General features: G+C 55.8%; 1 protein-coding gene across 1 annotated transcript in view; it reads left to right on the forward strand.

The window, feature by feature from the left end:
• Positions 1-11532, forward strand: part of ZBTB40 (zinc finger and BTB domain containing 40) — a 78169-nt gene extending 66637 nt beyond the window's left edge. Inside the window, exons 14-18 of the mRNA XM_043574048.1 lie at positions 2043-2257; positions 3372-3534; positions 4243-4329; positions 5514-5731; positions 7536-11532. Coding sequence (XP_043429983.1) covers positions 2043-2257; positions 3372-3534; positions 4243-4329; positions 5514-5731; positions 7536-7730 — 878 coding nt within the window. The 3' untranslated portion in view covers positions 7731-11532. The remainder of the gene's footprint in view (positions 1-2042; positions 2258-3371; positions 3535-4242; positions 4330-5513; positions 5732-7535) is intronic.
• The last annotated feature ends 6100 nt before the right edge of the window (positions 11533-17632 follow it).

Here is a 17632-nt window from a genome sequence, read left to right on the forward strand (position 1 = left end):
CCCATTTTTGTCCCCTTCTACTGACACTGATACAAAGACGTGCTACTGTTCGACACACACATAGGAAGGTAAAGAAAACTCCGTCCTCATTCCGGCCTCGGGAGATGGCCAGTGTGGTGTGTGGCTGGCCACATTGCGTCTTCTCCAGCAGCAGGCGTGTGATGAACACCGTGTCCCCGGGGGTTAGGAGGAGCTTGGGCTCTGAAATCACACGGGCCTGGACTTAAATCTTGACCCTGCCGTTGTCTTCCTTGAGACCTTAAGCAGATTTCTTTACCTTTCTAAGCCTCCCGTACCCCTTCTGTACATGAGAGAAAGTGATGCCGCCACCTTGGATCGCTGTGAGAGTTAGTGAGGTATCCCGTGTAAAGCGTGACACAGAAATGCTCACTAAACGCCAGATGTTATTACTGGATGAAAGCAGCCCTCCCAGATGCCATTTGTCACCGTCAGAGCCGGTCTCTCTAGCACGTCATGCACCCTGCATACCCTTCTCCCTTCTCCCCTCCCCTCCCCACCTCTGTTTCCCTTCTCCCCTCTCCTCTCCCCTCCCCGCCTCTGTTTCCCACACACCAGTTTCTAGCTGTCGGCAAACACAGGGCCTCACAAACATGTACTTAATGTCGAGCCATGCAAATCTGTTATCTGCCAGCTGGCAAAGGACATTGTTGGGGCTCCTCTGTGCCCAGCCCGGGGCTGGACACTGTGGACGATGCAGGAGGCATACACAGGGCTGCCCCCTTCCCCCGAGGTGTTCCTGGGTCCCCACGTCCAGCTCGTGAGGCTCCCAGATGAGTGAGATCTGGCTTGGATCTAGTGCCATCATCTTATGTCCTTTCAGCCTTTTTGAATGCCATGCTCCTCTGGTCTCCTTTTCCTGGTAGCATTACCGGGGAGAGGGGTGAGGGCGGGACCGGTCAATTGTCAGGACGCAGAGGACCCCAAAGACTTCTGGGTCTTAGGAAGCGTCCCCAGTGACAGGCCAGCATCCAGGCCCCTCTCCTGAACTGTTCCTGGCCTGTGTGACAGGCCCGCATCGTGGCTTGCGGAGAACCGCTTCAGAGCGCCCTGACAGCAGTGTAAACTGAGATTTCAAGAGCTCGTGTCCACAGGGAAACTAGTTGATGACACCGAGTGCTGCTGCGCGTCCAGGTTCTTGAATTAATCTGACTCAGTGCACGTGTAGGATTGGCTCGTGGGCAAAGGATTAAAACATTCTGCTTTCTGTTGCTTTCAGAAAAAATAAACTGAAGTTTCCTGCCAAAGGGACAGCACACGTTTCCTGCATCGGTGCTGGTTCTTGTTTGTGAGGCCTCACTGCAGGGTTGGCATGTCCAGTTAAGCAGGTGGCTCGGAGCAGGGCCACGGGAATGAGAGCTGGGACTGTCACCCAGTTCACCCATTCCCACTCGTGTCACTGCGCAGGCAGTCTGTAAGCCTTGCTTTTCCTAATCTCTAAAACAGGATGATAATAGATCCCACTCGTAGGATTATTGGAAGGATAAAGGGAGTTAATATGTATAAGGCACTTAAAACATGCCTGTCGCATGGCACTCATTAAACATTGAAAATGTTTTTTGTCTTGAGTCTAAGGCGAGGAGCGAGGAAGCCTTCTTCCTGTCAAGTCATGTGCTGACAATTAAGGAGATAGCATGCTCCGGGGAGTTTGCTGGAAATCTCTGTAGAAAACGAGAAAACTCAGCAATGCCCACCGCGAGCAGGGAAAGAGCAAGGGCACTACTCCGTGCAAAGTACTTACGCGGAATTTAACTTGTCGGGTGTAACGTGAGGAGTCGGGATGAACCGCTTGATGCCGCAGAGGTGGTTAGTACAGAGGCCTCGGGGGAGTCCCTCCTCCCGGGACGAAGGTAGGGGGCAGTCAGGTGACCACCGCACTCGCAGCTGGTCCTCAGAGTCTGCGGCCGTGCCTGACGTCTGCACGGAGTCTGGCACCTGGAGCCGCACACGGCCCGCGTCTCACTGACTGCTGCCTGTCCTATCTTTTCCCCTCCGTCTCTTCTCACGATGGCCTGTGGCACCAGACATAGAAGATCCCTACGACTGCAAGAAATGCCGGATGAGCTTCCCCACCCTGCAGGACCATCGCAAGCACATCCACGAGGTCCACTCCAAGGAGTACCACCCCTGCCCCACGTGCGGGAAGATCTTCAGCGCCCCTTCCATGCTGGAGCGGCACATGGTGACCCACGTCGGGGGGAAGCCCTTCAGCTGCGGGATCTGCAACAAGGCCTACCAGGTGACCTCAGGCTGTGCCAGGAGCGCCTCCCCCTGTCCCCAGGCTGCCCTCCCCTCGATCTGCTGGGAGCCCTGGAGACGCTGATGCGGCCGCTTCCCGTGCAGGATGCAGCTTGTAATTACTCAGACTCTCTAGGGTGATCTGGTCAGAGTAATGCTGTTGGGAGCTTTAATTGCCGAGAATTCCTACACCTCTCCTTTCAGGTCTCAGCCTTGTCACGAACTGAATGCTGCTTTTCCCTGCGGACATTCACACTCTGTGGAACCCATTGACCCTGTGTGTCAAGGGATGTGAGAGTGACGATGGCTGCGTAACACTCCCTGGAACTCCCTGATCTAGCACAATTACTGGGTGGTGGTTGTCGTGTAACTCCCAGGGAAGGGGGTCTGCTTTTTCACCTTCGAATTTGGTATATGATTGAAGGGAAACCCCATATGGAACTAAAAAGAAACCACATACGAGAAACTCAACTCTAAAACTACAGAGAAAACAGTGGTTCTTGTGACAACTGTAAGATTTGGGTATACGGAGAGAAGCACAGCAGCTAATTTCAGCTCAACAGAAATGGAGCGCTAACTTTGTGCCGAGCTGGTGCTGTGACGTCAGGGTTACAGAGCTGAGTAAGGCCTGGGCTTGGCCTCTAGGAAAGCGGAACTGTAGGCACAGTGTCTCGGGGCTGCTCCTGCTCCAGGAGGGTCTCTGCTGCTTCCCTGGGCCTCTGGGAGGCAGTGGGATACAGCTCACACACTCCAGGTGGAAGGCCAGGGTTTGAATCCTGGCCCTGCTCTGTACTAAATCATATGATGTTGGGCAAATCATTTAGCCCCTCTGTGCCTCAGCTTCCACCTCGCTAGAAAGGTCTGGCCCCTCTCTCATAGGCTTGTTGTGAGGGGTGAAAAGTTTCTGAAGGGCCAGGCTGAGCCCTGCCCCATAGTAGCCTCTTGGCAAATACACGGGTGCCTTGTTCCCCAGCCTTTCCGCTCACGTGGTCTCTCAGTGTGACAGGTAAGAGTGTGGGTCTAGACCCATAAGCTCATTTGTCTCACGAGGGCCTGGTGAACTCTCCAGCTTGTTGGAACGTTCCAAGACTTAACATGTGCCGTATTCCTTGCAGCAATTGTCTGGTTTGTGGTACCACAACCGGACCCACCACCCTGATGTGTTTGCCGCTCAGAATCATCGATCTTCCAAATTTTCATCGCTCCAGTGCGGCTCCTGTGACAAGACCTTTTCCAACACCGTTGAACACAAGAAGCACATCAAAGCAGAGCATGCAGGTGAAGTTTGGGTGCCTGTAGATGGGGTGGGAGCTGATGGGTGGAGTGGCTAGATGACAGCATCCTGAGCTCTGTCCACAACCCCAACTTCCGGGGCTGTGGTGTGGTGTGGCAACTGCCTTCGTTCTGTCCCAGCACACCACCGCACTGGCCCGTCGGTAACGGTAAGCAGCAGCTTGAGTGGCGGTGGTTCTCAAACCCAGAGGCCTAGAGCACCATAAGCTCCTACAGGCCCCTGAGCGACAGTGATTCATCATTGTACCCGGGAAGTGGCGGACGGGCTTGGGTGGACTCCTGACTCCAGCACTGATCGGCTGCATGACCTCGGCCGGTGACCGCTCTCTTCTGAGCCAGATTCCTTCTCTTCAGAAAGTACTTAATACCTACCTCGCAGGTCAGCCTGCGGGGTAATCACTGCGGGCTTGAAGCATCTCCTGTGTGCGAGGTGCATGCTGAGCTCTGGTGGGTGCCTTCTCCTTCCTTCCCCTCTCACGGCAGCCCTACTTTCCTCCGGGCGGCCCGTTCCGATCTGGTGCTCTTTACACTAGACCGCACTAACAGGTCGTAGGCACGAGGTTCCCGGCCCCGGGGAGACGCTGGCTAAGTGTGGCTTCGCCGTCACCACCACCCCCAGCCCTGTCCCTCTCCAGCCCGAGAGGGCCGTCCTCTTGATTGTTCCCCGCACCTCTTTCCTTGTGTGCCCCGCAGATACGAAGTTCCACGAGTGTGACCAGTGTAAGGAGCTCTTCCCCACACCGGCTTTGCTGCAGGTTCATATCAAGTGCCAGCATTCAGGTCAGTGCCCCTTCCACGATGTTCCTGGGCCCCGCCGCCCCGGGGATGCTCTTCTCCACCGTCCACAGCTGTGCAGTGAGCGGTCCAGGACCCTTAATCAACGTGTGCCTCAGTTTCCTCATCTATTAAACGGGGACAATCGTAGTGCCTCCTTCCTCACGGCGTAACTGCAAACTGAATGTGTTCGTACCCAGAGAACACGGGAGGCGCGACCCCGGTGAGCATCCCTCAAGCGCCACTGTGGTTATCGTAGTCAGGGCTGTGTCTCATCAAACCTGAAATGCTAGTTTTTAATGAGCCATTAAGAAAGAAACACTGCTGCCAATTAAACTATACTTAGTTGTCACTTAGAATTTGCAGGCCATTCTCAGTGCCGTTTGGGACTTAATGTGACGTAGGCTGTACCCACTCCTGTGTGTGCGCGTCGGGAGGAAGGTAGACAGAAATCACGGTGAGCAGCCGCTTCTCAGAGTAGCTCTCAGTTTGACCGCCAGGGCGTGTGTCGTCGTGCGTGATGTCTGCTCCGCATCAGCAGCACTGGGGACGGACACACGCAGGCCGTTGGTGTTGGTCCCCTGAGCGTTAGGGAAAACTAGCCCCCTTTGTCCTGCTCTGGGGAGGTAGCTGAGCGTCCACCGCTTACCGCGTCCCTCCTCAGCCATTTGGTTCCTGTGAGCTAGCAACGTGCGCTGCTCCCGTCTCGGGGGTTTCCTTCGAAGCCCTGGACGCACACTCCGCAGGGCTTGGTGCCGCCACCTTAGACGTCTGTCCCCGTGCAGCCGTTGGTAATTGTACGTCGCCCGCCGCCTGGCCTGCAGCAGTCGTGAGATGCCGTTGGCTCCGCGTCAGGGATGTTAAAATGTGCCTCTGGGACCTGATGAAGTGTAGTATCAGCGGCACCCTTACCTGCAGTTAAGCGAAGAATGGGCTTCAGCAGAGGCACTTGGAGCCTGAATCTGGAGCTGTGCTGCAGAGCCTCTCACCTGCGTGGGGCCCATTCCTGTATCTTTCACGTTGCGTTGCTTTTCCTAAAGAGGATCCCCCAAAGCTACAAGCTTCAGGGCCCTCAGAACCTACATCTGCGTCTGCACCTTGATCCCGGCCGCGCGGCCTCCCCCCGTCCCTGCTCTTCCTCCTCTCAGTCATTCCACCCCCAGCCCGTCCTTTGTGTCCCCCTCTTCCAGGGTCGCAGCCGTTCAGGTGCTTGTACTGTGTGGCTACTTTCCGCTTCCCGGGAGCGCTGCAACACCACGTCACCACGGAGCACTTCAAGCAGTCAGAGAACACCTTCCCCTGTGAGCTCTGCGGGGAGCTCTTCACCTCGCAGGCCCAGCTTGATAGCCACTTGGAATCTGAACACCCAAAGGTGACGGGCTCTGAGACTCAAGCAGCAGCCTCACAGGTGGGGCAGGTGATGCTGGGGCCTTCGGATACGAGGGTGCTAACACGGGGTTCCTAAGGCTTCTCTAGAGGCAGCTCTGTCATGCCACCCGGCCTTTCTCTCGGGCTCCCAGAGGGTCCCATGAGTAATTATATTCACGACCAAGAGGGCCTTGTAGAAGAGTCTCTCTGGACCTCTTAAGCAAACAAAACAGAAAATTCTAGTCTCCTGGCGAACACATGCAGATGGCCCCTGGGTAGAGGGATCCTGGAACGAGAATTTCCACAAGCACAACAAGCTTGGTTTCTCCTCACTCACACACTCCCCATCTTCTGCAAAACACCCTGGGGTACGGCAGGAGCTGCGGGAGGCCTCAGAGAAGAGGGGGTGAGCTCTCTGTCGGGACCCCTGCCGTTGAAGCCTGAGACCAACCACCTTCAGGGCCAGAGACACCTTCGAAACACATTGGGTGTGTCAGGGCCATTCACCTTTCCCGGGGGGAAGCTCGCCTCTTCTGATGTTTTCAAAACTAAGCTTGCTCCAGCCCCTGTCTGTGTCCCTGGTCCTCTTCCTGCTCCTCCTGTCTTCTCCAGCGAGGGTGGGTAGAGGAGGAAAAGAAACCCAGTTCTGTCGATCGTCTGTGGGTGGACTGGAACGGAAGCGTTAACTGCTTGAACGTCCTGCTGTCCGGCCCCACAGATGAGTCCTTTGTGAGCCGTGTTCTTACGGGCCTCTGTGCGAGCAGAGAGCAAGGCCGGTGGGCAGGCTCCAGGGAAATCCCTGCTGCTGTGTCACCCAGGATGGCTCTGCTTTGATCTTTTTTATATATTAGGATTCTTGGTAAGTTATGATGTCTTACGAAGAGGGGGAAGAAAAAGGTTCCCGATGCTAAAGAATAAGGAGAAACAGTTTGAAAACTATCCCGGGTGATTTTTATTAGACCTCAGAATTAGTCCCCTCACCCCCACAGCACAGACAGGTGACTGAGCTTGGCCTCCCCCGCTCTGCTCCCTCGGGTCTAGCGCTCTGCTCCTCACTCCGGGCTGATTCTCAAGGGCCAGGGCGGCTGTGCCCACTACGGGCTCTCTGGTTTCAGAGTATCAGGGGGCACCAAGCTGCCCCGAGCTCCACAGGCCACGAGCATCAGCGTGGAGGTCCGGGCAGGAAATGGGTGTTTCGCCACAGACTGGCTCTCCCTGGGATGGGAAGGCCGTCTGGAACAGGTGACCCGGATTTGGAAGAAGTCCGTGTGGCCTTGGAGGGGGGCTGCCAGCCTGGGGAGCCACACGAGGGAGCTGACGGAAGTCACATTTCCTCCTCTCGTCCCTGCTCCCAAGTTCTGCAGCCACACAGCCTCCAAGGAAGGCTCTTTGCCTGACTGAGGGCCAGAGACACCGCCTTTGGCAAGCCAAGGCTTCCGATAAGTCTTTCCGTTTCTGTGGTCAAGCCTGAGACCGGCCACCTTCAGTAGCATTCCTTTCAGTGGCGCTCCCCTCTGCAGCGTGATCCTCGAGACAGGAAAACCCAGTGTAAGAAACTGAGCCTGTGTTCACCGGTGGGTAATCATAGAGTCCGGGCACCCTGAGATGGCGTACTGAGCTAAATTATAGCAATTTAGCACACGGAGTTATTTAAATTGTTTGCCTGCCTTCTCTTTTGCATCGCTGCTGTGTTAGACTTGCCTCTTCCCATTAGGCACATGTAATTGCTCTCCTCAGGTGAAAACATAAATATCATCATTACAGCATGAGACGAAAACCACGTAAATTCTGGGGAGCCCACTGTGGACACTGCCCAGAGCGGTCTCGCGGTCTTTCCCTTTCAGGTGATCCAAACCCCAGAGCCAGCGGCCCCGACGGAGCAGGTGATCACCTTGGAGGAGACCCAGCTTGCTGGGTCACAGGTGTTTGTGACCTTGCCGGATTCACAGACATCTCAGACCAGCTCTGAGCTTGTGGCGGTGACCGTGGAGGATTTGCTAGATGGTACCGTGACCCTCATCTGTGGCGAGGCCAAGTGAGCGGCTGCCCATCCAGGGGAGGGCCCTGCGTTTGCCGTAGAGAGAACGCTCCGCAGCTTTGCCCTTTGCCCTCCGCCCCCAGCTGGCCCGAGTAGTGGGCGTCTTAGCCTCCACCAACCGGAACACTCTCACTTCGGTCTCCTAGAACCAACAGTGTTGGAGTCATCGGCACCGACACCGCTGCCCTTCAGAGGGGACGGGCCTATGGCAGTGGCCTCTGTGATGAGCAGTGGGACGGGAGCTGGTGGCCAGGGCACCAGAGAGGGGCTGTGTGCCGGCAGCCTTCCCTGCAGAATGGCAGGTGCCCGTGGGACGGCGGTCACATATCGGGGGCAGCCTTCCCTGTGCAGAATGGCAGGGGTGTGGGGGACAGCGGCCCACAGATCGGGGCTTCCGGTGCCTTCTGGCCGTCTAAAAATGAGAGCAAAGCACAACGGACCATCCAGAGACCCCCAGGCTGGTGCACACTGGCCTCTTCCTCACCCTGTCATCCTCCCATCTGCTCCGGGGGCCCAGCCCACTCCCGGTGGATGGGGAGCGGCATGTTAACGCGGGAAGGCCTCGCTTCCATGCCGAGTCCCACCTCGTCAGGACCGTCAGCCCTTCCCCAAACGAGAAGGAGTCAGTGTGGGGCCGTCCCGCCGCAAAGACAATCCCTGCCTTTCCAGGATGTTTTCCGTGGTGTTCTGTACCTGAAGGCTGGTTCCCGCAGCCTTCCCGCATTCCCCTCACCCCTATTTCCAGTCAGAGCGGGAAATGCCTACGTGGCCTACAAGCCTGGCTCCCTCACTCTGGAGCTGGTATTACGGCCAATGAACCAGTGCCAGGCCGGGTGCAGTGGTGTCCGTGGTTGCCCCTGGCTCTTCCTCCGGCCACGCTCCCCCTGCCTTGCGAGGGGCCTGTCCGACTCTCCAGGCTGCCGCTGTTACCACAGGGTCGTGAGCCTTTGGAGTCTGAATTTCACCAAGTTTTTTATGTGCGGTTCCTAAAATATAATCTGATAATTAATGGTTTGTGGAATCCATTATGAAGTGCAATTAGATGGATGTAGGTTCCCGCCATTTGGAGGGAACGACTAGCATTTGTCTTCCTTTCCTCGATGCCAGGAGGTCGCAGTCTGCTAGTGCTGTGTTTACACAGCAGGCAGGGCTCCCTGCCACGGCGAGGGGCTTGACCCCCGCGGAGCTAGTGCCCAGTGGCATCGGCCCCCCGCAAGCCCACGCCTCCTTGCCGAGCACATTTCGCGTCACCCCGTACAAGCAGGGGCAGGGGGTCAATTTGGGACCTGGTGAGGACTTCACCGCCTACGCGCCCCGCTGGAAGGGCGGAAGGCGGAGCCTTGCCGCTGACCAGGGCGTTCGCTGCGGCCATCTGGCCGAGCGCGGGCGGTGAGCTCCAGCGCAGGCCTGTGCACACCAGGCAGCTAACTGCTCCTGCCTCCACTCGTGTCGTCGTTTTGATATGCAAGTCACTTGAGCTTGTCGGCTCAGGGATCTTCCATTGTGGAGTAAATGAAGTTTTCAAAGGCAAGTCCTCAAAAGCCAAAACCTGACCAGAAGATGGTGCTCAAACCCTTAAGACGTGGCCTCCACGTGAAGCCCTCACTGCTCCTGCCACGGCAGTCTCTTCTGAAGGTTCTTCGGTCCTGTGAGCTGTCAGACCGGGACAGCTCTCGATCTGCAACTGGCAGAGTGGCACCGAATCGCCCCTTGGGACCGGACGAACCCCTCCGGAAGAGAATGGAGTGGCCGTGCCTACAGGGCCACGGGGGCCAGCCCGGCGGATAAGAGTGCCGCTCCCCACGAGCCTCGGCGGTGGCTGGGGATTGCAGCGCCGTCAGAATCCCTTCTAGTCGAAAAACAAATAGCAACTTAATTGCTAAGGGCCTGTAGGGAAAAGTGATTTTTCTTTTTAAAAAAGTCTCCTGATGAAGGAAAGCTGAAGTTTTTAAACCAAGTTCCAGATCTTGTCAAGTTCCCAGAAATCCTTTCTCAGGTCTCCGGTGGAGCCCCACGTCGTGGCCCCACGTTTCCTCCAGAATCGCCAGACCCGCAGCTCACTGGCTGGGAGCAAACAGAGGGGTCGGACCCCGTGGCCCGTTCTGCAGGAGGCACGGACCCTGTGCCGCTTCTAGTCGACAGTGAGGAAAGGTGCGTCCTGAGTTTAGTCATTGCTCCGAGGGGACCTCTGCAGGGCACTGCGTGGTGGTGATTTTACAGTGTCCCTCCCCAGAGATGCCTAAGCGTGGATTTTAATCCTAGGAAGACTTTTTCTAGCTCTACTGTTTTTGTTCTTTCCTCCCACTGCTGCCCAAGAGACCTTCTGAATGTCTGCCACAGAGGACATTGTCATTGTGCTCTCCTTGGTCCCCATCACTTGCTTTCTTATGGCAGAGGTGTCTGCCAGGGGTGTGCCCTGCTGGCCTCCAGGCTGAACCCTGGCGCATTTGCGGTGGCGTGGAGGAGCCTGTGGGCTTCCCGGCTACGTTCAGTAGGACCGCAGACTCTCTCTGCTTCCAGAGCTCGTGGAGCAGCCGGTGAGGAGTGGAAAGGCAGTCAGATTCCAAGCTGGAGTCTGCTTCTGTGGGAATAATGGGGATCATTTATGGAACGGGATTTGCCATCCCAGGTAAGTGAGACGACAGATAGGAGATTCAAGAGCAAGGGTTGCCCGAGGAAGATGGGACTGTCCCAAGTACCTGAGCAGCACCTGGGGCCGGCAGGCCAGCAGAGGGGCTGAGGCAAAGAGCCTGTCTCTTCTGTCTCAGAAGCTTTATGTTTAGAAGCCTTTGAGCCCAGCGAGTGCCAGGGTCTATGCTGTGAATCCTGGGTTCCGTGATGAATCCTGGTGATCCGTCCAGGGCTTCTGTGCGGAAACACTGACCCTCCTCTCCCACCAACCACGGGCGTTGGCCACATGCCCCAGGGAAGAGCTCTGATGGTCAGGTGCTGAGGGACAAAATGAGGTCCAGTCCGACAGGGCGAATGGGTTGGGGGGTGGGGGGGGGGGGAGGTGGCCTACTCTGTTCATGGTTTTCAATAAATCAGGTGTACTCTCAGAATGAGAAAGATGAGATGGGCCCTAAGAGTTTCTCACTGCAGGTGATGTCGCGGTCTCCACAGGCTGATGACATGTTAATGAGATGGGAGGGCTGTGCCTTTAAATCTCCATGTGCCTGAGATCTATGAATTGCCTAAGGGATGGAAGAAACTGGTAACCTCGCATAGAACGGTTGTAGGGGACAAGCAGCATTTCTATTAAATCGGGACTGGAAAGCTGGACAGTGACAGAGAAATTGCTGGGATGTTTTAATTATTCCTCCCAAAGAAAGAGCCTCAGCCTCAGCCCTGCTCTGCTCTGCTTGGTCCAGTGTATCCCAGGGTCCCTTGAGTTGTAGGGAAGAAATGGGATTAACAGTAAGATTTGTGGGTCGAAGAGGGTATTGGAAGCAAGTTGATGATGATTGTTTTGTTGTCATGGAAAACCTCGGGGCTGGTAGGACTTGGGCCAAAGGCTCAAAGCACAGCCAGAACTCAGAAACTTCCTGCGCATACAGCTGTGCCTCTAAGGACGAGGGAAGCCGCCTGTGTTCTGGGGATCACGTTGAAAAAATTATTTCCTGGGCTAATTCACATTGCGTCCCAACCGTGGAAATGTTCGTCGTTTCTCTTCCCAAGGCCAGCCACACCTCCCACCACGGTCAGGATAACTAGCCAGCACCTGGTGCTGTGTAAATTAGATTACAAACCATTATTTTCATTTAACTTGCACTATTCTGTATAAATAAAATACGTACTTTGAACATCTTGTGCTGCCTGAGTTTCAAATGGACTGTGATGTTACAGACCTGTTTCCTCTTTGGTTCTGGCCAGCTGTCAGATGGGCACCGGCTTGATAGGCCTGGTGTCCTCGGGGCTCTTGTGTGTTCAGGCCACACGAGCACGGCCTGGCCTGCGGGCGGCGGGGGGGGGGGTGGGGGGGGTGGACGGATGCCGTCCTGTCACGTGGAGGCCCTTTCCGAAGCCCTCTTCCCAGGGAGCAGGTGTGCTGCAGTGTTTCAGAGATGGGCGTAGGTGCGCCACCTGGGTGTGTCCGAGCTGTGCCACTTTCTGACTGTGTGACCTTGGGGGAGACACCCTCTCAGCCTCCCCCCTCCCCACTCCCATCTATAATGGGGGATACTGCCGCACAGAACTGTAGGGAGGTTCCAGGTCTGACTTTAATGAGCTTAGCGTTGAGATGGTAATTGTTCGCGACGTCTTTCACGTGGAGGTCAGCCGGTCCCTGCGATGGCTGGCACTGAGGCGGGTGTCCATTCCTGCACCTTCATGTTTCTCTTCTCCCTCCCTCCCTCTGCCTCCCTCCCACCCTCTCTCTCTCTCTCTCTCTCTCTCTCTCTCTCTCTCTCTCTCTGAACCCTCGGGGAACCTTCTAACACCCACCACTTTTCATTTATCTCTTGAATCTCAACTGCCCCAAAGCACAAAGTGCTGAGCGGATGAGTATAAAATAAGCAGAAACCTTTTGTGGTAAATAGCTGAAAATGTCACGTTGCTGGCAGCCAACGAGGAAACCGAGAGGCCGCACACGGGCAGGATGTACCTCATTTCTGCGGGAAGAATCAGCGTGAAAGGCGAGGGGAGGCGCGTTCTATCCAGAGGTCCTCTAAGGTCAGGTCAGCCCTGAGGCTGGGGAAAGGCGGGGGGGGGGGGGGGGGGGGGGGGGCAGGGTGGCTCTGTGCTCACGTCTCCTGGGACAGTCCTGGAGTGGCTCGAATGGATCCCTGTCCAGAGCCCACAGGGCCTCTATGAAGCAGTGCCCCTGCCTAAGCGGTCTTTGGAGAGAGGCTGGAGCCCTCTGTTGTAAGCAGTAATCCTTACAGGGTGCTGGGTGGCTCTGGATAATGGTAACATACCCCTGGGCTCCAGCCACGAAGGTGAATGTGTGCAGAGGTGGGAAATGGGCCGAGTGATCCCTCGACAATCCAGTTATCTCCGCCCTGGGCCTGGGGGCTGCTGTAGGAGGCTAAGCAGCACAGTGGGAAGGGCATGGACTAACTAGACGAATGACCTTGGGCAAGGCCTTCCTAAACTTCTACCAGCATATAGATGCTTTGGAAATGATGTTTGCAACACGTTTAAAGAGCCTGGGGGGAGAGGGTAGAGAAGGGCAAGGAGGAGTACGTCCAACACATCCTTAAGGTAGAGGGCCTGGAATAGAGTGCCGGGGTGCCCAAGACCAAGGTAAGACTCCCCTCTCTGGGCCGTACCGTGTAATCCTGGGGCCTCTGCCCCAGACCCAAGTGAATGGGGATTAGAGGGGGACAGGACGTCCCAAGTGGAGCAGGGACTGTCGGAGCCCCTCAGCAGCACAGCCGAGGAGTCTTATCTGAGCACAGGTGGGGGCAGCACCCGGTGAGAACCAGGGAGTTGGAACACGGAGTATGTAATGATGCCTGGTCTTCCCACCCTGCCTCTGGAGTGTTCCTGTTCATTGTTTCTCTTACCCTCCACGCTTATGCTCAGGGATGTGTTTGGGTGTAAAGAGAAATGTAGCTTCTGCCTGCCTCTGTGTGAACTTGTCCTAGACCAAAGGGCTTCACCCTTCGCTGAGAAATACTCCAGTACCCAAGGCTTCACCTAGAACAGAGGGTCTAGGACATGGGCATAGAAACCAGGTTCGGGGGTGCCTGGCTGGCTTGGTGGGTATAACACGCAACTCTCGACCTCAGGGTTGTGAGTTCGAGCCCCATGTTGGGTGTAGAGATTACTTAAAAATAAAACCTTTAAAAACCCACAAGGAGGTTTATTTCTTCTTGTGAACGTTCTTTAGGCTTTATTCTTGTGCCCCGGTGCCATCTTCTGCCCTGTCAGTCAGCGCGTGCCCACTAACACACCTGCGTCTGTTTGCACACTTAGCGCACCAGACGGTGCCCTCAAGTGCTTGGTAGATGCTGCTTGTCTGGCTTGCCCTCGTGCCCCTCGGGGAGAAACCCCCTCCCACGTCTCCCCCCCTGCCAGCGAGGCTGTTCCCCAGGCCACCTGAGGGCTGGTCTATCAGAACATCCTCCTTCCTTTGTCCTCCTCCGAGAGATTAGCAGAAGGCTCAGAGCAGCTAGCCAGGCCCAGAGCTCCCCAGCTGCTCTGATCAAACACCACTCCTGCCACTCTTCTCGCACCGGTTCCCCCAGCGTAGGCCAGAAACAGCTGATCAAACACATCAGGACAAGGTCAGTCCAGGGACCCATAGCCCCCTCCAGGGAAGATTTCATAGACCTGCCATCAGGAGGGTCTGATAAAAATGGGCAGGGGGTGGGAAGAGGGCCCACGGGGCTGGCGCACGACTGAACAGCTTTTCATTCCTTTTAAGGTCGGAACCTCTGTGCTCGACACAGGGTCCAGACCAAAGCCAGCGCTTGCAGAGAGGCCGGGGCTGGAGCTGCCTGTGAGCCCAGGGAGCGGAGGTAAGACGGGGAACAGGGCGGCTGTGCACGCGCACGCCATGGGCTGAGACATGTCAGGCAGGAGCGAGGGTGGGTTTGGGAGTATGGGGTTATCAGGTTGTCACAGGGTGACTTAAGATCCTCCCTCACTAAAACGTGACCCCTTCAAGGGCAAGAACCGTACATCATCGTTTCTGTTAGCACACACAGACGCACACGTGCACACAGTTAACCAGGCACCTCTGGTGCCTGATGGCAAAAGGTCTGTTCTCCCTGGAGTCCTGGGCTCTCTGAGGTCCTGTTGTGGCGTCCGTCCCACGCCAGATGCTGTAGAGGTCGGGTCGTGCTGGGGACCGATAGTCATGTTGCCCAAACCAAGATTATTTATGAGAAACGAGAACCAAAACATCCATGCCGGTCCAGACCGAGACCTAAAGTACCTATAAATGCTGTGTTTCTCTCTCTCTCTCTCTCTCTCTCTCTCTCTCTCTCTCTCTGTTTTCTTTTACATAGGCGTGGTTAATATTTTTTCGAAATATTCTCCTAACAATCCCTGTTAAGTGCTTACTGTTTGTAAGCGCTTGGGACGCAGAGCTTTGTGTAATTTTACTTCCCCGGCGCCTTGACGTCGCTGCTGTTACCCCGTGTTACAGGTGAGGAAACCAACAGCAGAGAAGTCACTTAATGAGTGACAGAGCTGGTGAGCAGGGGCTTTTTCTTACGTGGACGCTGTATCCAAGCATTTCACGCCTGGGACGCCTGGCTGGCTCCGTCGGCAGAGCATGTGACTCTTGACCCTCAGCGTTGTGAGTTCGAGCCCCACATTGGGTGTAGAGATTACTTCAAAATAAAACCTTTAAAAAAAAAGAAATTGCCAAGCATTTCTTGCTTAATACCTAGTCGGCCAGAAAATATCTAGTCAGCTATGCTACCAGTCCCTGACAGCCCGGCCTGCCGTACCCGGACTGTTGTCAGAGGGCCTAGCAAGGCTCCCTGCCTGCTGTCTCCTTTCCCTTCCCTTCCCCCCATCCCTCCCGAGATGGCCAGTCAGGCCTAAACCTCTGCTTTTATCTGCTAGAAATGTGGTGTCATGCCCTTTGCCTTGGCTTTGGGACTAGCTGGTCTGTGGCCAAGGGCCCACCCCGGCTTCACCAGCCCTCAGTCAATACTTGCCACCTCAGTCCAGGCTCACTCCAGTCCCTGGAGCGTGGAAGGACAGTCACCTGACCAGCCTGAGCCCCGCAGGAGCAGCAGAGGCCTGCACAGCCTGGCACAGGTATGCGAGGGTGGTTCCTGGACCCACACAGCTCCGGGAAGCATGTTGGCCTCTCTGACTTCCCCACCTCTCCCCTAATCCTGGGCTCCTAAAAGATAAATGTTTTCCAGAACAGCAGCCAAAGTTATTGGAAAGTATTTCATTAGAACACTATATGAAATGTGGTTCAGGGCCACCCTTCCGAGCTATTCAGATCTAAATTCAATACCCTGCTGTGTCCCTTGTTAGATGTGTGACCCGGGGTATTAGCTTCTCTTTACCTTGATTCTTCTTTCTTTTTTTTTTTCTTTTCTTTTTTTTTTTTGTCTGTAAATGGAGGTAATAAAAACTCTTAGGGTAATTGTGGAGATTAAAGGTAACACATATAACGCTTTGGTATAGGTTATTGCATGTAGAAAGTGCTCAATAAAAAAATACCACTCGTGGGGTGCCCAGGTGGCTTAGTCAAACATCCATCTGACTCTTGATTACAGCTCAGGTTGTGATCTCATGGGTTCATGAGTTCGAGCCCCACATCAGGCTCTGCGCTGACAGTGCAGAGCCTACTTGAGATTCTTTGTCTCCCTCTCTCTCTGCCTGCTTCTCTCTCTCTCTCTCTCTCTCTCTCTCTCTCTCTCTTTCTCAAAGATAAATAAACTTTAAAAAAAAATTCAACTCATGCTAACAGGGGCCCCAGAGCTCTGGAGTGGTCCCCGCCCCGATGCAGAGACCCCACTGGTACTTCTGAAGCTCAGGCAAAGTGGGCTTCTGGGTGGGGGAGGAAGAGAGAAAAGAGGGCAAGCTGGACAGAGTGTCCGGAAGGCAGGGCCTCCTCAGCCGCCTCTCTATGCCCCATTCCCCTGGAGTCGTGCATGGCCGGGGCTCAGGAAACACCTTGAGTGACTAGGTGAGCAGCAAAACCAGAAGCAGAGCTGGGGTCTGGATGCCCGGGAGCCACGCTCGGGCTGCTGCTTCCTGCTGCCCCGCCGAGCCGCCTGGAGCTACAGCCTGCAGCCCAGGGGCGTGCCACCAACCGCAGGCCCACTTCTCAGCTCGGAGCACACCCCGAGGTCCTGGCCCTGTGGCCTCTTGTTCTGGCATGAGCAGAACAGGGTGTCTTGGTCCATTTGGTGCCTCCAGTTCTGTCCCCCGCGGGTGTGCCGGCTTGGAGCAGCGGGAGGGCTCCCGGCCGGTGGAGCGGGACTCGGGCAGGCGGAGCGCAGCGAGGAGACCAGGTGGCAAACGCCTGGCCCGGCGTGGCGTCCCTAGTGTTTGGCCTCCCTGCACGGGTAGCAGCAGGCCCATAAGGCCCTACTCTTCGTGGCGCTCTACCGTCCTCGGGTCGTTATCCGGCCTCACAGCAACACGGAAGGTTAAGTCTCTTCGTCGTTACTGCTTTTGCAGCGAAGGAGCTCAGACGCGGCCTCCTCTCTGGGCTCCGGCGTCCTCGGCCGGTCAGAGGTGGAGTTGCCGTCCAGGTGTCTGGCACCAGACGTGGGCTTTTCCCGCTCCACTGGGCTGCTGTCCCTTTTGTCACCGTGGCCCCCATACTTCAGAGCATTTGGAATCATTTGCTTGCTTGGCTCTGGCAGCAGTGCTCTGGGGCTAAAAGAGCGTGAATTGTTATTTTGCAAATGAGGAAATTGAGGCTCCGGGAGGCGACCTCACCTGGTCACCCAGTGAGTCCGCAGCAGGACGGCGATCCGAGCAGCCCGACCCAGCATTACGTGCACTTTGCCGGGAAAGGCACTGCTCAGTCTTTGCGGCCGGGGCGGGCTGAGCACTTCCATTCGTTGCCCTCTGCCTCGGGCCGGGCCCTGTGCGCATCGTCCCCAGCGCAGACATCGCATCCCGTTCGGGTCACCAGATGAGCCCTGCCCGGTAGGATTCCCTGTGATGAGGGAAACGGTCTGCTCTGCACTGCCTGGTGTGGGAGTCATTGGTCAGATGTGGCTTTGAGCCCCTGAGATGTGGCTAGTGTGACCGAGAAACCGAATTTTCTATTTTAATTTATTTCTTAAACATACTTATTTATTTTGAGAGAGAGAGCACGTGCCTGTGAGCAGGGGAGGGGCAGAGAGAGAATCCCAAGCAGGCTCCATGCGGGGCTCGATCTCACAACGAACGGTGAGATCACGATCTGAGCTGAAATCAGGAGTCTGACGCTTAACTGACTGAGCCACCCTGGCGCCCCTACATTTTAAA

The sequence above is a fragment of the Prionailurus bengalensis genome, chromosome C1 (genome assembly GCF_016509475.1).
Source record: "Prionailurus bengalensis isolate Pbe53 chromosome C1, Fcat_Pben_1.1_paternal_pri, whole genome shotgun sequence".
In the NCBI taxonomy this organism is placed as follows: Eukaryota; Metazoa; Chordata; class Mammalia; order Carnivora; family Felidae; genus Prionailurus; species Prionailurus bengalensis.